This window comes from Canis lupus, chromosome 17 (genome assembly GCF_011100685.1).
Source record: "Canis lupus familiaris isolate Mischka breed German Shepherd chromosome 17, alternate assembly UU_Cfam_GSD_1.0, whole genome shotgun sequence".
NCBI classification, from domain to species: Eukaryota; Metazoa; Chordata; class Mammalia; order Carnivora; family Canidae; genus Canis; species Canis lupus.
This window is the reverse complement of record NC_049238.1, coordinates 18,608,726-18,629,877: the sequence shown is the minus strand read 5'-3', so window position 1 is coordinate 18,629,877 and position 21,152 is coordinate 18,608,726. Positions and strand designations below refer to the sequence as shown.

Genomic DNA, 21,152 nt, shown 5'->3' with positions numbered 1-21,152 from the left:
GAGATCATATCTTTTGCACTATTTAAATTTAAGATTAAATATTTTAGGATATCAACTTTAAAATTTTGTCTAGTTGAGAATAAAGTGTGAAGACCACTGCCCAGAGAAAGAAGTGCCTTGGACATTGAATCACATGGATGTGTGTCCAGGAAGATGACAGGGACGGGTAGCCAAAGAAGCAGGCCCCAAAAGATGGGGACAGAGGACCCTACTAGTCTGACTCCAAGCCTACTCTCTCCCAGAGCTTTCCCAAGTCCCTGCTCCTGGGATTTGCCCCACCAACCTCAGTGAGGAGTTCCCAAGGAGAGAGGGAAGAAATAGCCCAGAGGAAGTCATGCAGGCACGTAGCTGGCATGAACAACTGAGACGTGAGCTATTCCAGCTCCTCCAGGGAAAATTGTCAGCCCTTACTCTGCTCCAGAACCACAAGTCATCACTGAGCTGCTGGGCTGCCAAAGCTTAGGCTTGGTCACCAGAGCAGCTGTTGCCTCAAGGTGACTCTGTGGCACTGTGCAAAAGCCTTTGAAGGAGCTGGGACCCCGCTGGACATCTGGAAGACATTATTCTGGGCCCTCAACACCGTTTAACTTAAAGCAGCAGCAACAGCAACTGAATGTCAGATCAGTGCCTCCATCTCATTCCTAATGCAGAAGATCTTATTTGTTCTGCTAAAATATAAACCTTTGAGGAGACTCTAGAGGCCAGAGATGTGGGAGACCATGAAATACTGCTGCAAAAATCACCACCCAATCCCAAAATTTGGATCTTGACAGAAAGGGAATTGGAGTAGGACGTGCTTTAAGAAAAGCACCTGCTTCATGGGATGGCCATCTGCCTTCAGCAAACAAGAGGACTGACATTGGACCCTGGACCCCTCTTATTAGACCCACTTACTCCCAACCTCTAGGAGCCAGCAGCATTTTGGGACTCTAGACATCTAGACACTGGGGAGCGCTAAAGCCCCCTGCCAGGGGCACTGGTAGATCAGGGACACAGCAGGTTTTGCTGCCTTGCAGGAGCCATGCTCAATATGTCACTGTCCCTGAAGGGCTCCTCATGCCCATGCCACCATGGTAAGACTGACCCTGCCCTAGGCTGCAGCCATCCTGGAGGCCTGGCTCACTGCTTTCCAGCTGCTACACTGGATGAGTGAGGAAGACCCTCAACCCCTGGAGACTCCTCCTACCAGTCGTGCCCTGTCACCTAAAGCTAACTGCTGACACCAACTCAGACCTCTAACTGCCCTAACCCTCATCTCTGAGTCCCTCACCGGTGCACTGACACACTCTGGCCTCTAACCCCAATGTCAATAGAACCTGTTCTCCATACAGACAACAATTGTGGGCAATTTTTATGACTGATGTGAGGCAAAACCAGGTTTCTCAGAGCAGTTCCAGTTGCTTGTCTTCATCCCCAGAAGGGAGGAAACTGTCCTTCAGTCCTTCTGGGTCCTTTGCAGGCAGTGGAGGATAGACTCTTGTTCCACTTATCTTATACAAAGAGGGTATCAGAGACACCTGGGTGGCTCAGTGGTTGAGCGTCTGCCTTTGGCCCAGGGCATGATCCCGGGAGTCCCACGTCAGGCTCCCTGCGTGGAGCCTGCCTATGTCTCTGCCTCTCTCTCTGTGTCTCTCATGAGTAAATAAATAAAAATTTAAAAAAAGAGGGTATCAAACTGGCCCAGGCATCTGTCCTAGGGCTGGCTGTCCTAGGAGCCCTCTAGACTCTTGGCTCAGGAGGCCCCTTCAGAACTCTCTGATCCTCAACTCTGTTTGCCTGCTGGATTGATTTTGCACAAACCCAGCTCTGAAACTCTGGATGGCTCCTCCCACTCAGTGCCTTCTGTGACCCAGGCCCAACCTGACCCTTGACTTGTCTCTCAATACACCCTCAGTAAAATAGATAGTTTATCTTTCCAAAGCCAACCCTATATCTTCTCTCCCCTGTGCCTTTGCTGGCTCGGTGTATTTTTTTTTTTTTTAAGATTTTATTTATTCATGAGAGACACACACAGAGAGAGAGAGAGAGAGAGAGAGATGGGCAGAGACACAGGCAGGGGGAGAAGCAGGCTCCATGCAGGGAGCCTAATGCAGGACTGGATCCCAGGACTCCAGGATCATGCCCTTGGCTGAAGGCAGGCACTAAACGACTGAGCCACCCAGGTGTCCGGCTAAGTATATTCTAACTTAGATTGTTGCCATAAGAGGTATATAAGAGGGGGTGACAGTGCTCATTCCTCTTGACATTGGAGATGTGGGCACAGCTGCCCCATTCAGTTGACCAAAATGTTTAGAGCCATTTCCCTGGTGACCACAAGCTCCAAGAAGGAAATTGAGGTGGTTCAGAAGCTGGGTGCCACAGTGGGTTTGATTATAAGAAGGACTTCTCTGTAGGTGCTGAACACCATGCAGGGTATGGATATATATGTTTCTACAGGGAAACATTTGAAGGGAAGGCCAAACTAATCTTATTCTCTGGCTCAACCCTTTGTGTCTTGGCCTACTTCCTCCTCTTCCAGAATCTTTTCCACTTTTCTCTCTTGTATTAGTTTATTATTAGTTTAGTGCCACCTTTGGTCCAGGGCCTGATCCTGGAGACCTAGGATGGAGTCCTGCATGGGGCTCCCTGCATGGAGCCTGCTTCTCCCCCTGCCTGTGTCTCTGCCCATCTCTCTCTCTCTCTCTCTCTCTCTCTCTCTTTGTCTCTCATTAATGAATAAATAGAATCTTAAAAAAAAAAAAAAAGATTTCGTTTATTTAAGAGAGAGAGTGAGATCCCTAGGGAGAGGACGCTTTCTCTGCAGGCAGTGAGGGCTGAAACATGTCCTGCAGCCGGAAGAAAGACGGGTTTCCCAGGCCGAGAGAGAGAGAGAGAGAACCTGATTCGCTGTCACTAACTTTGCATCTTAAAAGGGGAAGGAGGAGCAGGACTGGAGGTCGGTTCGGGCCAGTCCCACCGCTGGCACGCTGCCCGGAGCCCCGCGGTCCTTGGCGCTCGCAGCAGAGGCAGCCCCGGGTCAGGGCTCTCCTCCAGGCGCCCGAGGGCCGCGAGCGCAGGACCGCGCCGCCGGAAGCGGTGGAAGAGTGGGGCCCCAGTAAGTGTCCGGGAACCCACGCCCGGGCCGGTGGGGTGGGGTGGGGTGGGGTGGGGGTGGCTCCCAACTCCGAGGGAGCGCAGCTTGCCTCACGCTCTTCCGTGTCTCCCCGTCCGCTGCAGCCAAGCCGGGGGCTGTCCCCGTCCCATCGGCCCTAACTGGTGTCCTCGGCGAGGGATCTGTCCGCAGGCTGCAGGGACCCCGCAGGAAGGAGGGCGGGGCGCGGCGAGGGCCAGACCCTCTGGAGACCCAAAGGGAAGCCGCTGGCCGGCAGGGGGCGCTGCGCTCCGCAAAGAGCCTCGGGCTCCCTCCCTTGCTTCTAGGGTGTCCTCGGAGAACATGTTAGCTGTGCACTTCGACGAGCCGGGAGGACCCGAAAACCTTTACTTGAAGGAGGTGGCCAAGCCCAGCCCAGTAGAGGGCGAAGTCCTCCTGAAGGTGGCGGCCAGCGCCCTGAACCGTGCCGATTTACTTCAGGTACCCAAGAGTCAGGCTGTGGCTGCGGCAGGGTGGGACTCCAGAGCCTTCTGTAAACATTCACCAGACGGATGGAGGAATGACCTAGGGCACTGCCAGTCACACGCATCAAGACGTGTCTGCAGAATGTGTGCTGGGGCTTCTAAGACCACATACAGGGATAGTTACAAAGCAGCAGCCACCCTGTGCTAATCCATCATCCGCTCCAGTTTCCAGATAAGGAGATGGGAACTACCATTTGTTGAGGGGGTTGTGGCTCTAGGCCTTGCTCTATCACATTTACCCCTCAGGCAACCCCGCTTACCATTCCTATTATTCAGATAAAGAAACTGAGGGGCAGAGGTTAAGCAATACGCCCAAGGCCACACAGGGCTGCTGTAATTCAAATCCAGGGCTTTGTGGTTACAAAGTCTGCATTCTTTCCACTCTGAGGGCCCTGGAACTGGCAGGGGACTGTACTCGAGGAATCTTCTGTTTTTTTGCTATTTGAAGTGCTAAACTGAGCCACCTGCATCAATTGGGGTAATTGAGAAATGTGTGCCAGAATCAACTGGGGCACTTTTCCAAAATAAGCATGACCAGAACCCAGGCATGTATACTCTGAAAAAGCTCCTCAAATGGTTCTAGTGCACACTCTTTGCTCACGTTCTCTTCTTCACTTTACCCTGAAACCTCTAGTCAGAGGCTTCTGAGGATTGCAGTGAGTGAATACAAAGCCTGGCACTTAAATATATAAGAACTATCATTAAGGAGTTCACGGTTTTGGGATCCCTGGGTGGCGCAGCGGTTTGGCGCCTGCCTTTGGCCCAGGGCGCGATCCTGGAGACCCGGGATCGAATCCCAAGTCGGGCTCCCGGTGCATGGAGCCTGCTTCTCCCTCTGCCTCTCTCTCTCTCTCTCTCTCTCTGTGTGTGACTATCATAAATAAATAAAGAAAAAAATATTTAAAAAAAAAAAAAAAGGAGTTCACGGTTTTGTTCCGCAGGTTTCAGTTCCTCCATTTGTAAAACAAGGCATTTAGATAAAGTCAATAGCTAATAGCTCCCAATTCTGACATCCACTGATTATGTGACCTTCAGCGTCTTTTTTTTTTTTTTTAAGATTTTATTTATCCATTCATAAGAGAACAGAGAGAGAGAGAGAGAGAGAGAGGGCAGAGACACAGGCAGAGGGAGAAGCAGGCTCCAAGCAGGGAGCCTAATGTGGGACTCAATCCCGGGTCTCCAGGATCACGCCCTGGGCTCTTTGGCAGTGCTAAACTGCTGAGCCACCCGGGCTGCCCCCGACCTTCAGTGTCTTATTTGAATTACTTCTCCTGTCTCTTTTCCTGATTTATAAAACCTGACTTTATCCTGATTTTTCTGAGAAAAAGGGGGGCTATTGGTAGAGGGTCAGGGATAGTGACATACACATTTCTGATCTTGCTCACCACTTAGTGCACCCTTTTTTTGTGCAGAGACAAGGCCGATATGCCCCACCCCCAGGAGCCAGCAGCATTTTAGGACTGGAAGCATCTGGACACATAGCAGAGCTGGGGCCTGCCTGCCAGGGGCACTGGAAGATTGGGGACCCAGCCATGGTTCTGCTGCCCGGCGGGGGACAGGCTCAATATGTCACTGTCCCTGAAGAGCTCCTCATGCCCATCCCAGCAGGACTGACCCTATCCCAGGCTGCAGCCATCCCAGAGGCCTGGCTTACCGCCTTCCAGCTATTACATCTCTTGGGTGAGGAGGCCCCCCCCAAACTCACTCTATACAGTGTGGTTCAGTTACTTCATGACTCCCCCACCTCAAAACCCAGCAGTCCTCTGGGGCACCTTTGGGCTGGCCGCCAAGCCATACCCAACCCCAGCACCTCATTCTAATGTACTACTAGTAGTATCAGGTCCTCATACCATGTTAGCAATGGCCTGATGTTGAGGCTGAAAATCACGGTTAGCAGATAGAAAGTCTGGAAAGCACTGGATAGAAGGCATGTGCATATCTTCACATCATAGGCCCACCAGTCATCCCAGCCGCACAAAGTCCTGCTGGGCTTCTCTCTGCGAGCCCTAGTGCAGTAGAAGGGGCCAATCAACTTTTATTCCTCCCCACTGAAGCCAGCCAGGGGCTAATGGGAGGGAACCTAAGATGATTTGTCCCTGCTGTCAGAGAGCTCAGTGAAACTGGGAAGACAAGACATGCACAGGAATTAGACAACCACAGAGTTCAGACGATGGCCTTGTTTCCAACTACAATAGAAAGTCAAGATGGGAAGAGTTAGTGTGGCCATGGGTGGTCAGAGAGAGCTTTCTGGAAAAGGAGGACTGGAAGGATGGGTAAAATTGAGATGGGACAGAAGACAGGCCAAGGTGGCTTAGGAGAGTGTCAAGGTGAAATCAGCTGCTCCACTCGGAAGGATGATGATTATTATCTGTGAAAGATGAGACTGGGACTGGCTTTTAGTGGCCTTGAATGGTACATTGTCTGGACTTGATGCAAAAGCCCACTGAGAACCACTTTATATCTTGAGGAGAAAGTGAGGTAATGAAAGCTCCATTTTAGGAAGAGGAGCCTGGTGATTGTGCGTGGTGCCTGGATCAGTGAGACCAGCTGGAGGCCAGTTTCAGACATAAGAGGAACTGGCTTCAGATGGTGACAGTGAGAATGGCGGTTATTCTTATTAAGGTATATGTCAGATGCATGTCTCAGTGTTATTCCATAAGTAAAACGTACATTATGGATGTGGCTGCTTCCTATGGAGGAAGTATTTCAAAAGGTTGTTTCCCACTTTGACAAGAGGCAGGAAAACAATAAAGAGCTGTCATTATGCTCTCTTAAGAGAGCAAGAGATTTGGCATTTGGTGGGCCAGGGCAGGTGCATGGGGTATAATATGCCTGCATGGGGAATGTGTAGCACTTGTAAAGACAATGGTTCCTGTACTTTGTGTCACAGGAAACGTTCAGGCTGGAGACTCTGTGCTAATCCATGCCGGAGCAAGTGGTGTGGGCACAGCTGCCATCCAACTGGCCCGGATGGCTGGAGCTATTCCTCTAGTCACAGCTGGCTCCCAGCACAAGCTTCAGATGGCAGAAAAGCTTGGAGCAGCTGCTGGATTCAATTACAAAGAAGAGGATTTTTCTGAAGCAACACTGAAATTCACCAAAGGTAAACAATAGCTTCTGCAGACCAATAGGAATTTCAGAGATGATTAAATCAAACCCTCACCAGCCTGGAGTTTGCCAGTGCTCTGGATCTGTCTTGCCTCTGCTAAATGCTCTGGATCTGTCTTGCCTCTGATCTCCATCAGCTGTCCTAGCCAAATTCTAGTACTCCGGTGTTTGATCTCTGGAGACAGGCAGGCACTGTTTAGGAATAAAATGTTTCTGTGTGCATTCTTGTAAGTGATCATTGATACACATTTTAGAGACCAAATGAATCACAAAGTGTTGGATTGGAATTATCCAAGACCTCTTCTTCCAAGTCACTCTGCAATGGGTTATCAGGAGTGTGGGGCAGAGACCAGTTTAGTGCTGGTCATAGTAGGGTTAGGATGGTAGCTCCCTAAATGGGTGAGCCTCTGTATTCCAAAGCCAAATCTGTATATTTTTGGCTCATCCCTTTCAATTTTTCCATGAGCCAAAAAGGAGAGATGAAACCAAAGCTAGCAAAACTATGTATCAGATAACCCAGTGCAGAAACTTCATAATTTATTTTTTTTAAGATTTTATTTATTCATGAGAGACAGAGAGAGAGAGAGGCAGAGACAGGCAGAGGGAGAAGTAGGCTCCACGAAGGGAGCCCAATGTGGGACTCCATCCCGGGACTCCAGGATCAGGCCCTGGGCCAAAGGCAGGCACTAAACTGCTGAGCCACCCCGGGGATCCCAGAGACTTCATAATTTAGATGTGAACCCACCTGCCCTGTAGACTCCTGTTCTATTCTCATTCATGACTGGGTGTCAGTGGGTTCTGTACTTACAGGGGGATCAAGAGAGATATCAGGTCATGGTATTGCCCCATTTCCCCCTTGCTGTGGCTAGGAATCATAAAAGATGAACTGTAGAGCACACATGTATTATAGAGTTCAGCTACCTAAACTCCATCAGCAACAACGTTTCTATGAGCAATGTTTCTATTTCCAACCTATAGATATACCATTTGCACCTGTCTGTATACCCATATATTCACAAATGTACCCTGGAATCTTATTTTGCACAAAGCATTCTGTGTCCGACGAGCATTACAAATCTGTGTTTCGTATGAAAGGTGCTGGAGTCAACCTTATTCTAGACTGCATAGGTGGATCCTACTGGGAGAAAAACGTCAACTGCCTGGCTCTTGATGGTCGCTGGATTCTCTATGGCCTGATGGGAGGAACGGACATCAGTGGACCTCTATTTTCAAAGCTACTTTTTAAACGAGGAAGTCTGATCACCACTCTGCTGAGATCCAGGGACAAAAAGGTAAATGAGTAAAAAGAAAACATGCAATTTAATTATTACCCACAAAAGTGTGATGTGTTTACATAGCTGCAAGAAAGGAAGATTTCACACATCTTAATGTTAGAGAGCCTATGTAGAAACCCCCCCCCCTTTGGGTAAATAAGTAACCATTTTCACAGAACTAATTAAAAGTGGTCGATAGAAGTCTCAACATCTCAGAAAGAAGGTAGCTAATACTTCATATGTTTTTTAAACTTTCTAACAGAATGAAAAAAGCATTGACAATATTAGGAGATACTTCTAATAGTGCCAAGATGTTGCCTTCAAAGGCAGAACTCAGTGTGATTAAAAAAAAAGCCTCTTAGGTGAGTAAGGTTAAGGTTCTACCTTCAACAGGTTACATGTTATGGAAATCTGTGTGGCACTCTAGCAGGTGCTAGATTGGGGGATGTTTCCCAGCCTAGGGTTTCACACCCGTGGGGCCTCAGAGCTTAAACATCCCTTTTGAACTCAGCTTGTATAGTCCTGTCTGTGGTCACCCCCTGCTTTACATTTTAATATTTTAGTCCAGGATTCAGTCTTTCTCTGGTACAGAAGTGAGGTTCTACATTTGCGGGCATGCACAGCGTGCTGGTAGTGAAGGGGTTAGGTACCGCCTGTGCGCATTTTCAGCTGTGTACACGGTTCGGAGAGCGCACAAAGGCCAGGCCGAGCAGGGCGGGGAGCGGCAAGGTTAGGGCCCTGCCTGGACTGATGGCCTCCTTTTCCTGATCTAAGTACAAGCAGACGCTGGTGGAGGCTTTCACAGAACACATCCTGCCCCACTTCTCCACGGAGAGCCCCCAACGTCTACTGCCGGTGCTGGACAGGGTGTACCCCGTGACTGCAATCCAGGAGGCCCACGCGTACATGGAGAGCAACCAGAACGTGGGCAAGATCGTCCTGCAGCTGCCTCGGTGAAGGAGGCCCTGGAGAAAGTCCGCGGTCCGAGGAAGGAGATCGGGCGCGACCGCAGGCCGCCCCGGAACCCACTGGCCCACCTAAAGCCCATCTAAGGAAATAAAGAGTAGATGCGAAGGGCGGCCGTCTCACTGTGGCAGCCCCCGACCGCGAACTGAGGCCGCCGAGGGGCGGGGCGGGGCGGGGCGGGGAGGCGGGAGGCGGGAGGCGGGGCCGCCGGCGCCGCTGGGACAACTGCAAAGCCCCGAGCAGTGGGGACGCTACGGGGCGGGCAGTTCCGGCTGCGGGAACAGCGCAGGCCACCACCCCGAGGCTCCGCGGGGCGCACCTGCCCGAGGCCCCGGCCGCGAGGGCCAGGCCCCGCCCTCCCGCCGCCCACCTGGGCGCAGCCCCGCCCCGCCCCCTCCGGCCCGCTTCCTTCTCTCAGGGCCGCCCCTCCTTAAAGCCCACGCCCCGCCCCTTCCGGTGCAGTGCTCGTAAAGGCGTCTCGAGTCCTCGCGTCTTCCGTCTTTCCGGCCTCTTTTTTTCCTCCTCGGGTTCGTTTTGCCCCGGAGTCTTTTCGACGGGGGCTATTACGTCAGCACGTCTCGGCGTGGCGCGGCGATAATCCGACGCGATGTAAAGCTTCCGGCCGTGGTTGGAGGTGGATGCCCCGGGCTTGACGCGGTGTCCTGGTGCAGTGGGGCGCGCTCCGGAGCTCTCCGGAGGAATTCCGGTCTTTGTGGCAGTAACCTCATCAGCCCGCCAAGATGGCTATGCAAGCGGCCAAGAGGGCGAACGTGAGTATCGGGACCTTCTGCCGAAGAGGGGGAGGGTGTCGCTGCTGGACTCTTCACGGTGTGGGGCGGTATTTTGCCCGTCCTGGGTTCTGCAGGCCGGAGTAGCCCAGAATTCGTGGTGCTCTCACTGGGGTTCCACCCTGGCCCCGTCCTTACGGACGGGGATGCCCCTAGAGCCGCAACTCCGCCTCAGCCCCTCGTGAGCGTCTCCTCGGGCTCTTATTCTGGTGTCAGTGATAGTGTTAGCCCTACAGCCTTTGTTGCTTGATGGGCACCTAGGACCAGGCGACAGAATCTTCTTCGCCCAAGTCAGTGACACAGACGAGTCCCCTGTAAATAACCTTATAGCTCGCAGGCAACCAGAGCCTGAGATTCTCCTCAAGTCACGGAGCTTTGCGGGGCCCTTCATTAATGCCGTGGCAGTATTTTTGAGCACCTGCTATGTACCAGAATTGCGAGATAGGAAACAGTTCAGAAGTTAAATTTATCGAACTGTTGTATGCCTGACAATAGTCTATATATTGAGGATACGACAGTGAATAAAACAAAAAGCCCTGCTGTGTACATTCTAATGTTAGAGATGGGGTATTATTACAGAAACCTAAGAAAAACTGTCTCAGGAAAAAGGGTAGGTCAGCTGTAATGTGATGACAATTGAACACTGTGACCGAAAGGTCTTAGTGCCGGGGCTCTGGGTGGCTCAGTCGGTTATGTGTCCAACTCTTGGTTTTGGCTCCAAATTTGATCTCAGGGTTGTGGGATCCAGACCCACTTTGGGCTCCTTGCTCAGCGTGGAGTCTGCTTGAGATTCTCTCCCTCTGCCCCTCCCCATGCCTGTCTCTCTCTAAAATGAATACATTTTTAAAGGCCTTAGCATAAAAATATTTTCTTCAGTGCTGGGGTGGAAGCTGGGTTGTGGTAGGTTGGTGTCAGTAAAGAATATGAGGTAAGTGAGTATAGACTTTAGCTTTCCAGACACTTGACTGAAAGAAGAAAAAAAGCAAAACTTCCCTGATAAGTTCAGGGAAGACAAAAACATTGCTTTTTTCCTTCACTGTGTAATCCTAATGCCTCGCCTGATAGATGAATAAAGAAGGTACTCAGTAAATATTTGTTGAATGAAGGAAAGGAGATCCAAATAACTATTTTGTTTTGTATAACAATTGTCAGGATATAAGCAGCTACTCACCTAAGGAATAAAAGCCAATGATTAAGGAGAGACTATATTCAAGAGAAAGAAGATATCATTGATATAACAGTCTCTTGAGAAAGACCTGATAAGAGTCATCAATGGGAGTTTTATGTCTAGGAAACAGGAACAGTACCTTTTGTTCTTTCCCATATATGTCTAAAGCATTGAGGACTTTTAAATGAGGTTGGAAATCCTGTTTAACTGTAGAGCCTGGAAGCCTGGGTTTTATGTAGCCCCTTACTAGTTGCTACTAATAGTCTTCCCTAAAACTAGTGCCCAGTTGCTTTTCTGAAAGCCATGCCATTTTCAGGAATATCAGATTATATACTTTTTAAAAATAATTCTTATTCTTGACTATTAGGTGGATTTTTTTGTTGTTTTTACTGTGAGAATTTATTATGATAATTTTTTTTTTTTTTTTTTAGGTCGTAGCACTCCTGGCCCTGATTACAATAATAGTATGTATTTCTCATTTTAGATTCGACTTCCACCCGAAGTAAATCGGATTTTATATATAAGAAATTTGCCATACAAAATCACAGCTGAAGAAATGTATGATATATTTGGGAAATATGGACCTATTCGTCAGATCCGAGTGTGAGTCTTACTGAGACTTTTGAAATGTTGTTTCAAAGAAATGACTGTATAATCTTAGAATTATAGCTGACATGCACCTATGACAAAAAAAAGAATTAATTAATTAATTAATTATAGCTGAAAGCAAGGCCTAACCAATCCCAGAGACTAAATAGATTGAAATCTGGGAGATGAGATTATTTTTGTATGGAAACAAATAAGACTCTCCTGATCTTGCTCAGTGAGAGCCAACAGTCGTAGTTGTGAAATTAGAGAAGGCATGAAGTAGTAATGAAAGGTTTGAAGGGAATGGGTGAGCAAAGAAAGAACTAACATTTATTATATCACTATTATTTGTAAAGTCAGATATATAATACTGTGTTTTTTATACGTATCAACTCTTAATTTGCTTTGCTATCGCCTGATTCCAGAATTTCTGAATAAACTAAGAAAGTATACAAGTAACTGAGAAAAGTGAATTTTTTTCCAACTGCAGCTTTCTATTGAAGATTTGTTTTTTATTCCTTTTTTTTTCTATTGAAAATTTAAGGGTTTATGGGAGAATAATTGCAACACAAGTTCAGGTTTTAATTTAATATAAAAATTGGGGTTTGTATCTTCAGGTGATATTTATTGAACATCTACAAAATGCCAGTTATAATAGGTGCTTTTATTTGTATCACCAACAAGACAGCCCTGTGTGGAGGTGATAATTGTCTGGGTTTTGCTTTCTTTTGTTTAAAGATTTATTATATAAGAGAGAGAGAGAAAGCAATCAAACATGGGAGCAGGGGAGGGGGACAAAAGGAGAGGAAGAGAGAATCCTCAAGCAGACTTCCTGCTGAGCACAGAGTCCAACACGGGACTTGATCCTAAGACCCTGAGATCAGGACCTGAGCTGAAACCAAGGGTTGGACACTGAACTGACCAAGCCACCCAGGCACCCCAGTAATTTGTTTTACAGGTGAGACTACCAAGGCTCAGAGAGTACAAGTACCTTTCTAAGTTCACACAGCTATTTAATGATAAAATCTTCTGATTCTAAATTATTTACACTACACAAATTCATAGCCACTGACACTGTAGTTAGTATGATGGGCCACTTACATAAGAGGTCATCTGGAAGGATTTCTTTTTTTCTTTAAGGTTTTTTTTTTTTTTTTAGTTTTATTAATCTCTATACCCAACATGGAGTCTTGAACCCAAGAGTTGAGAGATCAAGAGTTGCACACTTCCCCTACTGAGGCACCCCTAAGTATCTAAGTATCTTTTTTTTTTTTAAGAGAGCGAGCGAGCGAGTGTGCACGCACAAGTGGGAGGGGCAGAGGGAGAGAGAATCCTCAAGCAGACTCTGCATTGAGTGCAGAGCCCAACACAGGGCTTTATCTCATGACTCTGAGATCATGACATGAGCTAAAACAAAGAGTTGGACACTTAGCCAATTGAGCCATCCAGGCGCTCCTGAATATCTCTTAATAAATTTTCTTTTATGACCTGAGAGCTTCTTGGCTTTTAGAACTCAGATCTTGAGGACTCTCCTTTTAAGTCATAATTTTCCCTCCAGAGAGTAAACCAAATGCTAGCAATACATCATCACTGGTACTTAAGTGGGAATGGAAATGAAGTGTTAGGGATCCCTGGGTGGCGCAGCGGTTTGGCGCCTGCCTTTGGCCCAGGGCGCAATTCTGGAGACCCAGGATCGAATCCCACATCGGGCTCCCGGTGCATGGAGCCTGCTTCTCCCTCTGCCTATGTCTCTGCCTCTCTCTCTCTCTCTGTGACTATCATAAATAAATAAAAATTAAAAAAAAAAAAAAAATGAAGTGTTATAGACCAGCCATCTTCTTTAGGGAGTCTCAGTCGTTGATAAAAGCTTTGGACTCTTTCCACATAACAGTACACAAAACATTTTGCAGATGATTTCATGGGTACATTAAACACAGGTTAAGAAACCTTGTTCTAGACATCGAAGAATGGTATACAGAAGGTCCCCTGACTTGGAGATCAGGAGATAAGATTCTGCTTCAGGCCCTGCAACCCTAGACAACTTGTTGGTTTTTGGTTTTCTGTTCCCTCACATGTAAGATAATCTAGATAGACTATGCCTTTCAGCTTTTAACATGGAGGCAGTATGATAAATTTACTGACTTGGTTGTAAGACCTAAGTTCAAATACTAGCTGGACATTTGCTAGTCCTATACAACTGGGCAAAATATTTAATCCCTCTGAGCTTCAAATTACTTATGAAACACAATCTTCCTAACCTGTCTTAAAAGAATTTTAGTAAGGATCAAATTAGATCATGCCTGTGAAAGCACTTTGTTATGGAATATTTTCGTGCTGGTGTGCATTAGCCACCACTCTATGCTCCCACAGCACCTTCTGTGAACATCTTTTAGCACACCTTTTTGCTGTTGTCTGTGTGCTTATCTCCTCCCAGCCTGTGAGCTCCTCCAGGACAGGTGCCTGTCTTTTCATTTGGGGTTGACAGCTGTGGTGCCTAATACATGGTAAGCACCTCATGTATATAAATAAATGAATAATACAGAAAATGGTTTTGATCGACTTATGAAAGTGTTACAAAACTTATTGCTAGTACACAACTAAGAGATGCTTATGTCAGTGAAGTTAGAGCGTGTTTCAGAAAGCCAAGGTAGAAGAATAGAAAATCAAACAGTGGCATCTTTAGAAGGGTACAGAGTAGCTCAGGCCTTTGTACACTGATCCCTCCTTTTGGAACAGTTTTCACCTGGCTCATCTCCTATCTGGCTCCTCATTTGTCATGTCTCCACTTGTGTCACCTTTTCAGAGGTTTATCCTGACCACCTGATCTTTAGGTCATCCTTGGCCTCCCAGTAATCTCTGCCACAGCTGTCTACTTCCTTTATAATATTTCTCATCTGTATTTATCTTTCTCCCACTTGGATAAAGTTCCTTGAAGGAAGGGATGATGCTTGTCTTTTTCACTATCCTTTTCCAGTGCCTGTCATACAGAAGGAACACAATATTATATTTGTTGAATAAATTCATAAAAGTTTGGTGTGCGGGAATTTAGGTCTAAGTTATAGATGGAGAAACAGGTGTGTTTTTGCTCCCTAGCTGTGATCATGCTTTATCACATATTTAGCCCCTAGAACTAGGGTGACCAACCTTCCCTGTTTGTCCAGGACCAAGGGGTTTTCTGGGATATAGACTTTCAGTGCTAAAACCTGGACAGTCTTTTTTTTTTTTTTTTTAAAACCTGGACAGTCTTAAACTGTGATAAGTGATGACCCTTCCTGGTATATATAGCAGACACTTGGTGCTTGGAACTTTTTAAAACCCTTTCATACCTTTTAACTCTTTTGATTATTCAAACATGTAAAATGTAGGGCAAGTGATAGATCCTGATATTGCTGTTTGACACATTAAGCAGCCGAAGCCCAGAGAGGTTAATGCACGTGATTAGGCAAATCTTTAAAAAAAAAAAGATAATAGCCACTGGGACACTTTTGAGATGAGAATCTTTAAAATGGGATCAATGGGGTAGGCAGCCCAGGTGGCTCAGTGGTTTAGCACTGCCTTCAGCCCAGGGTGGGGTCCTGGAGTTCCAGGATCAAGTCCCTACCTGGAGCCTGCTTCTCACTCTGCCTGTGTCTCTGCCTCTCTCTCTGTGTTTCTCATGAATAAATAAATTTTAAAAATCTTTAAAAAAAAAAAAAATCTTTAAAAAAATAATAAAATGGGCTTAGTGCCCATCCCTATTCTAGTTCCTAAGAAGATGTAAGAAAGAGATACTTTTGTTTTGGATTTTTTTTTTTAAGCTTCCAGGAGAAAGGATGTGTGAGAGAATTCGTGGGAGAAAGTATATCTCCACTGTTCTCTCTCTCTCTCTCTCTTTTTTTTTTTTTTTTAAGATTTATATTTATTTTATTCATGAGAGACAGACAGAGAGAGAGAGGCAGAGGGAGAAACAAGTTCCATGAAGGGAGCCTGACGTGGGACTCGATCCCGGGTCTCCAGGATCACGCCCTGGGCTGAAGGTGGCGCTAAACCGCTGAGCCACTGGAGCTGCCCAGATCTCCACTTTTCAAATGCTTATTAGCACTTGTGTGCATGGTGCTATGAGAGAAAAATGAAATATATAGGACCTTCCTTGCCCAGTTAATAAAAACTAAAATGGGCAGCCCGGGTGGCTCAGCAGTTTACTGCTGCCTTCAGCCCAGGGTGTGATCCTGGAAACACGGGATCGAGTCCAACATCGGGCTCCCTGCATGGAGCCTGCTTCTCCCTCTGCCTGTGTCTCTGCCTCTCTCTCTCTCTTTCTCTCTTTCTCTTTCTCTCTGTCTCATGAATAAATAAAATCTTTAAAAATATGTATATATTTTAGGGGATCCCTGGGTGGCGCAGCGGTTTAGCGCCTGCCTTTGGCCCAGGGCGCGATCCTGGGGACCCGGGATCAAATCCCACGTCGGGCTCCGAGTGCATGGAGCCTGCTTCTCCCTCTGCCTGTGTCTCTGCCTCTCTCTCTCTCTCTCTCTCTCTCTCTGTGACTATCATAAGTAAATAAAAATTTAAAAATAAATAAATAAAATAAAAACATATATTTTTAAAAAATAAAAATAAAAACCAAAATATTATTAAGTTTAAACTTAAAATAAAATCTCATGTTTTTATTCCAAATGGAGAAATAGGTAGGCTTTTTTTTTTTTTTTTTTAAATATAGGTAGGCTTTTTGGCAAAGTCTTTGGGGCAGTGTTTTTTTATTTGGGTAATCTCCAAATTTCATAGCTAATGCACTCTTGAAAATTAAAAGTCAAAAGTCCAGAAGTTGGGGTGTCTGTCTGGCTCAGTAGGAAGAACACACAACTCTTGATCTTGGGGTTTGAGCTCCATGTTGGGTGTAGAGATTAAAGTCCAAAAGTTGTTAGACTATTCCCTGAGAGTAAGGAATATTATAAAATCCCTCATTGGGCCCATTCAGCCTGATAGCCTGTAAGCTTTCAAGGACATTGGCACCTCCTGACCACCCCACCACCCTGTACCTCTCCCATCCCCCTTTACAAGAAGCATAGCTCTGACCAGGGTCCAACACTAGTCCTGTCATGGATCAAATTTAACAGATACCTCCCCTTCCCATGGCCTACTGCCTTTGCTTGACCCTATGCAGGAACTATGGCAGATGGAGGGGCAGCCCACGGTCTTAAACCTTACTCCACAGTTGGCACTGAGTGACTAGAACACAGATGGAGGGGTCCATCTTTATCACACTGGGAGCATAAGCTGAGTGGGACCTGTGCCCACTGCCCCCACTGACAAGCACTTGGCCATCTGCTGCCTGCAGTTTGTTGCTCTTCACACTTCCCTACCTCCCTGTGGAAGGAAGCTGGTGAGGTGAAGAGAGGAGGTGGCAAGGAAAACCTACACAAGGAGCAGCTCAGTATCCACAAGCAAGGTCCAGTTTCCACTTCTAGCAACCTGCCCTGGCCTGCAGATAACCCCACCCCTTCCCTGCACAATCCCTTCCACGCATCTCTGTCAAAGCTCAGCCCTTCTCCCAAGCCAAACAGACCTGTGTAATGCATGGGAGTGCATATATTAAAAATGAATGTATGAAAAGTTGAGAGCTGACCATACCACATTTTAGAAAAGCAGTGAGTCTTCTGTGGGAGAAACTGCATTAACTCTTTATATCCTTTCCTGGCCATAAAGGATAATGGTTGGCTGCTTTCCTAGATATCACTATTTTGCCATCATCTTGGTAGTGGCTTCCACACCACCCCCTCTAGAGACACAAAATAGGTTTTATTTTTATGGATTTGATAAACCTTAGTAAAATACTGCTGAGAAATAATTATTTCCAGGGCACCTGGGTGGCTCAGGTCATGATCCTGGGGTCCTGGGACCAAGTCCCACATCAGGCTCCCCGCAGGGAGGCTGCTTCTCCCTCTATGTCTCTGCCTCTCTCTGTGTGTGTCTCTCATGAATAAATAAAATGTTTTTTTGGGATGCCTGGATGGGTTAGCGATTAAACATCTGCCTTTGGCTCAGGGTGTGATCCTGGAGTCCTGGGATCGAGTCCCACATCGGGCTCACTGCATGGAGCCTGCTTCTCCTTCTGTCTATGTCTCTGCCTCTCTGTGTGTGTCTCTCATGAATAAATAAAATATTTTAAAAATATATTTTTTTAAAAAAGAAACATTTCCTACATTGATGGAGACTGTCTTGTTTTTAACAATTAAAACTAAAATTAGAGGTAGGGAAGGGTGCCTGGCTGGCTCAGTCGGTGGAGCACGTGATTCTTGATCTTGGTCATGTATTCTAGCCTCACATTGAGTGTAGAGATTGCTTAAAAATAAAATATTAGGGATCCCTGGGTGGCGCAGCGGTTTGGCGCCTGCCTTTGGCCCAGGGCGCGATCCTGGAGACCCGGGATCGAATCCCACATCGGGCTCCCGGTGCATGGAGCCTGCTTCTTCCTCTGCCTGTGTCTCTGCCTCTCTCTCTCTCTCTCTCTGTGACTATCATAAATAAATAAAAATTAAAAATAAATAAATAAATAAAATAAAATAAAATATTAAAATTTTAGGGGATCCCTAGGTGGCTCAGTGGTTTAGCGCCTGCCTTTGGCCCAGGGCGCAATCCTGGAGTCCTGGGATCGAGTCCTACATCGGGCTCCTGGCATGGAGCCTCCTTCTCCCTCTTCCTGTGTCTCTGCCTCTCTCTCTCTCTCTCTCTCTATGTCTATCATTCATAGATAGATAGATAGATAGATAGAGTAAATAAATCTTTAAAAAAATAAAATAAAACATTAAAATTTTAGAGTGAGGGAGGGCAGCCCCAGTGGCTCAGTGGTTTAGCATAGCCTTCAGCCCAGGGCCTGATCCTGGAGACCCGAGGTCAAGTCCCGTGTCAGTCTCCCTGCATGGAGCCTGCTTCTCCCTCTGCCTATGTCTCTCCCTCTCTCTCTTTCTCTCTCTCTCATGAATGGATGAATAAAATCTCTAAAAAAATTATAGTGAGAGAGAAAATTTAAATCTTTAGAAACAAGGGACTAGTTACAGGTAATAGTATGGTAAATAATTTAAGTATTGGTTCTGTTGCATAAATGTGCAGTAAGAAAAACCTCATTCTAGACATTGCTGACGTTTACAAGCCATCTCTCCAAAATACTATCTTTCCAGCTTAAGATTGAGAATTGGAGGCACCTGGGTGGCTCAGTTAAATGTCTGTCTGCCTTTGGCTCAGTAATGATCTCTGGGTCCTAGGATTGAGGCCCATTCAGGCTCCTTGCGCAGTGGGGAGTCTGCTCCCTCTCCTTCTGCCCCCCCACCTCTTCATTTGTACACTCAAATAAATAGATAAAATCTTAAAAAAAAAAAGATTGAGAATTGGTTCTTAGCGTGAGAAGTAGGAAGGACTAGAACAGTAAATATGAAGACTCAGACAAAGTTTCAAGCTAGTTGTTTGCAGCTAGTGCTTTGGTAGCTGTAGTAGTCATCTTGACACAGAGCAAGTTTAACCTGTAGCTCTTTTACTTAAAAAAGAGAACAAAAATTACCTCAATTCAAGAAATAGTAGGCTTATCCAGCATACCTATCCATAATGCTTACTTATTTCCTCTAACAGTGTTCAGGTTGATCTCAAAATATAAACTTCACTTACTGTCTTTTAAAGACAATACTGTTATTTAACTATCAGTGCTCTGGTAAATGTGTATTTTTTTCCACAGATTTGTTAGTAGTTTATTTATAAAGAGAAACTATTCCATAGCTCAGCATTCATAGTTCAGGAACACAGGTCAGGGACAAATTTCCATGGAACTCAATCCAAAGAAATTCTTTACATTCCAAAATCACTTTGCATTCTGGAAGATACCAGCCTTTTCATCTCCTCAAACTCTTTCATGGAATCATTTCTGTAGAAATCTGCATATCCTCCTTTCTTGGTTTGACCACAGGAAACTTCTAGAAACCTGCAACCCTCAGGGAATGCTCCAATAATATGAAATCGCAGATGCTTGGCCAGAAGGCCTCACATCTGAGGTTTCATCAAAGCACTGGAGGTCATGGTAGTTATTCTCCTCAACACTCAACCTCAAACCCAGCCAGCATCCTTCCTATCTTGAATAAATGTGTATTTTAATTAAGTCTTATTTCACTCCGCAGGGGGAACACACCTGAAACTAGAGGAACAGCTTATGTGGTCTATGAAGACATCTTTGATGCCAAGAATGCATGTGATCACCTTTCAGGATTCAATGTTTGTAACAGATACCTGGTGGTTTTGTACTATAATGCCAACAGGGTAAGTATTAGCCACAGTCCTCATTGCAGGGGGAGCATGTTAAGAATTAATATACCGGAAAAGGAAGAGTATACTAGGAATTCTTGTCTGGCTAGTGCTATTGGTAAAATTCATTTGATTATAGATCAGTAACTGTTAACTTTGGTGCTTACCACATTTCAGGCATTTCAGAAGATGGACACAAAGAAGAAGGAAGAACAGTTGAAGCTTCTCAAGGAGAAATATGGCATCAACACAGATCCACCAAAATAAATATTTTCTGCATTTTCATTTTAGACTACATCCCATAAATGACTACCATCACCCTTTTCTTGTTTTTAATTAATGCTGAATGTTGTGATTTCTTATTCAAGATTCAAAAGGACCTACTTAAAACTTTGATACATTTTAAAATATGTTATGTGAATAAACTTGTAGCTTTTTGTAAAACTTGTAGCTTTTGTAAAACATGTCAGTGTTTTCTCTTAAGCTTCCTCTCATTTGATACCGGAAAACAAATTAGCAGTCGAACTGTATCAAGAATTGTTTGGTGGTAGTGACGCCTGGGTGGCTCAGTGGTTGAGCATCTGCCTTCGGCTCAGGGTATGATCCTGGAGTCCCAGGATTGAGTCCCACCTTGGGCTACCTGCATGGAGCCTGCTTCTCCCTCTACCTATGTCTCAGCCTCTCTCTCTCTCTCTCTCTCTCTGTCTGTCTCTCATCAATAAACAAAAGTACAATCTTTAAAAAAAAAAATTGGTGGTAGGTGGTCACAGAGACCATGCTTCTTAAGAGCAGGGAACTTTTTATATTCTTAATGCCTCTGATGTCCAGTTTAGTGCTTAGCCATCAAGGGAAATTTTTAGAGTGCTATCATTTGTTGAATGTTAACAACTCAGTGAAGGTATTTTGCAGATAAGGAAACCAAAGCTCATTGTATTGGTTGGATGAATAAAATGTTTACATAAAAAGTTGATGTAACATCAACCAGTATTAACCACATCAATATATTTAAATAATAATTGCCTTACAGTTAACAAAACACCTTTGTCAATATGAATACCCCATCCTTAAAATAGAAGTCAGTTCTAGAAGTGGCCATTCAGATGACAGCACATTGTTAGAAATTTGAGAGCATGCTTCTTGGGTAGTGGTGGAAGTTGTTACAAGTCTAAGATTGGATTATGCAGTCTTTTCCTTTAGGTAATAAGTGTCTATGGATATCTTGGTCCTTAGCTCATAGTATATCTTTGCCCTAAATAGAATATTTAATGCTAAAAAAATTTTTAAAAAGAATATTTAATGCTTATTCTTATAATCATACGCTCCCATGGCATTGAAATAGTATGGTTATTACCACATTCATCATAGCCTGGCAGCTTGGAG

General features: G+C 45.6%; 2 protein-coding genes across 2 annotated transcripts; both read left to right on the top strand.

The window, feature by feature from the left end:
* Window positions 1-2,798: 2,798 nt before the first annotated feature.
* On the top strand, window positions 2,799-9,071 carry LOC119877152 (tumor protein p53 inducible protein 3). Its single transcript, XM_038560902.1, has 6 exons — window positions 2,799-3,094; window positions 3,418-3,571; window positions 5,028-5,295; window positions 6,506-6,718; window positions 7,819-8,015; window positions 8,772-9,071. Exons 2-6 carry the CDS (start codon window positions 3,434-3,436, stop codon window positions 8,952-8,954), a joined length of 999 nt encoding a protein of 332 aa, XP_038416830.1. The 5' UTR covers window positions 2,799-3,094; window positions 3,418-3,433; the 3' UTR covers window positions 8,955-9,071.
* A 418-nt stretch (window positions 9,072-9,489) lies between these two features.
* Window positions 9,490-20,222, top strand: SF3B6 (splicing factor 3b subunit 6). Its single transcript, XM_038560910.1, has 4 exons — window positions 9,490-9,733; window positions 11,404-11,522; window positions 19,649-19,787; window positions 19,950-20,222. Exons 1-4 carry the CDS (start codon window positions 9,704-9,706, stop codon window positions 20,037-20,039), a joined length of 378 nt encoding a protein of 125 aa, XP_038416838.1. The 5' UTR covers window positions 9,490-9,703; the 3' UTR covers window positions 20,040-20,222.
* Window positions 20,223-21,152: the final 930 nt, after the last annotated feature.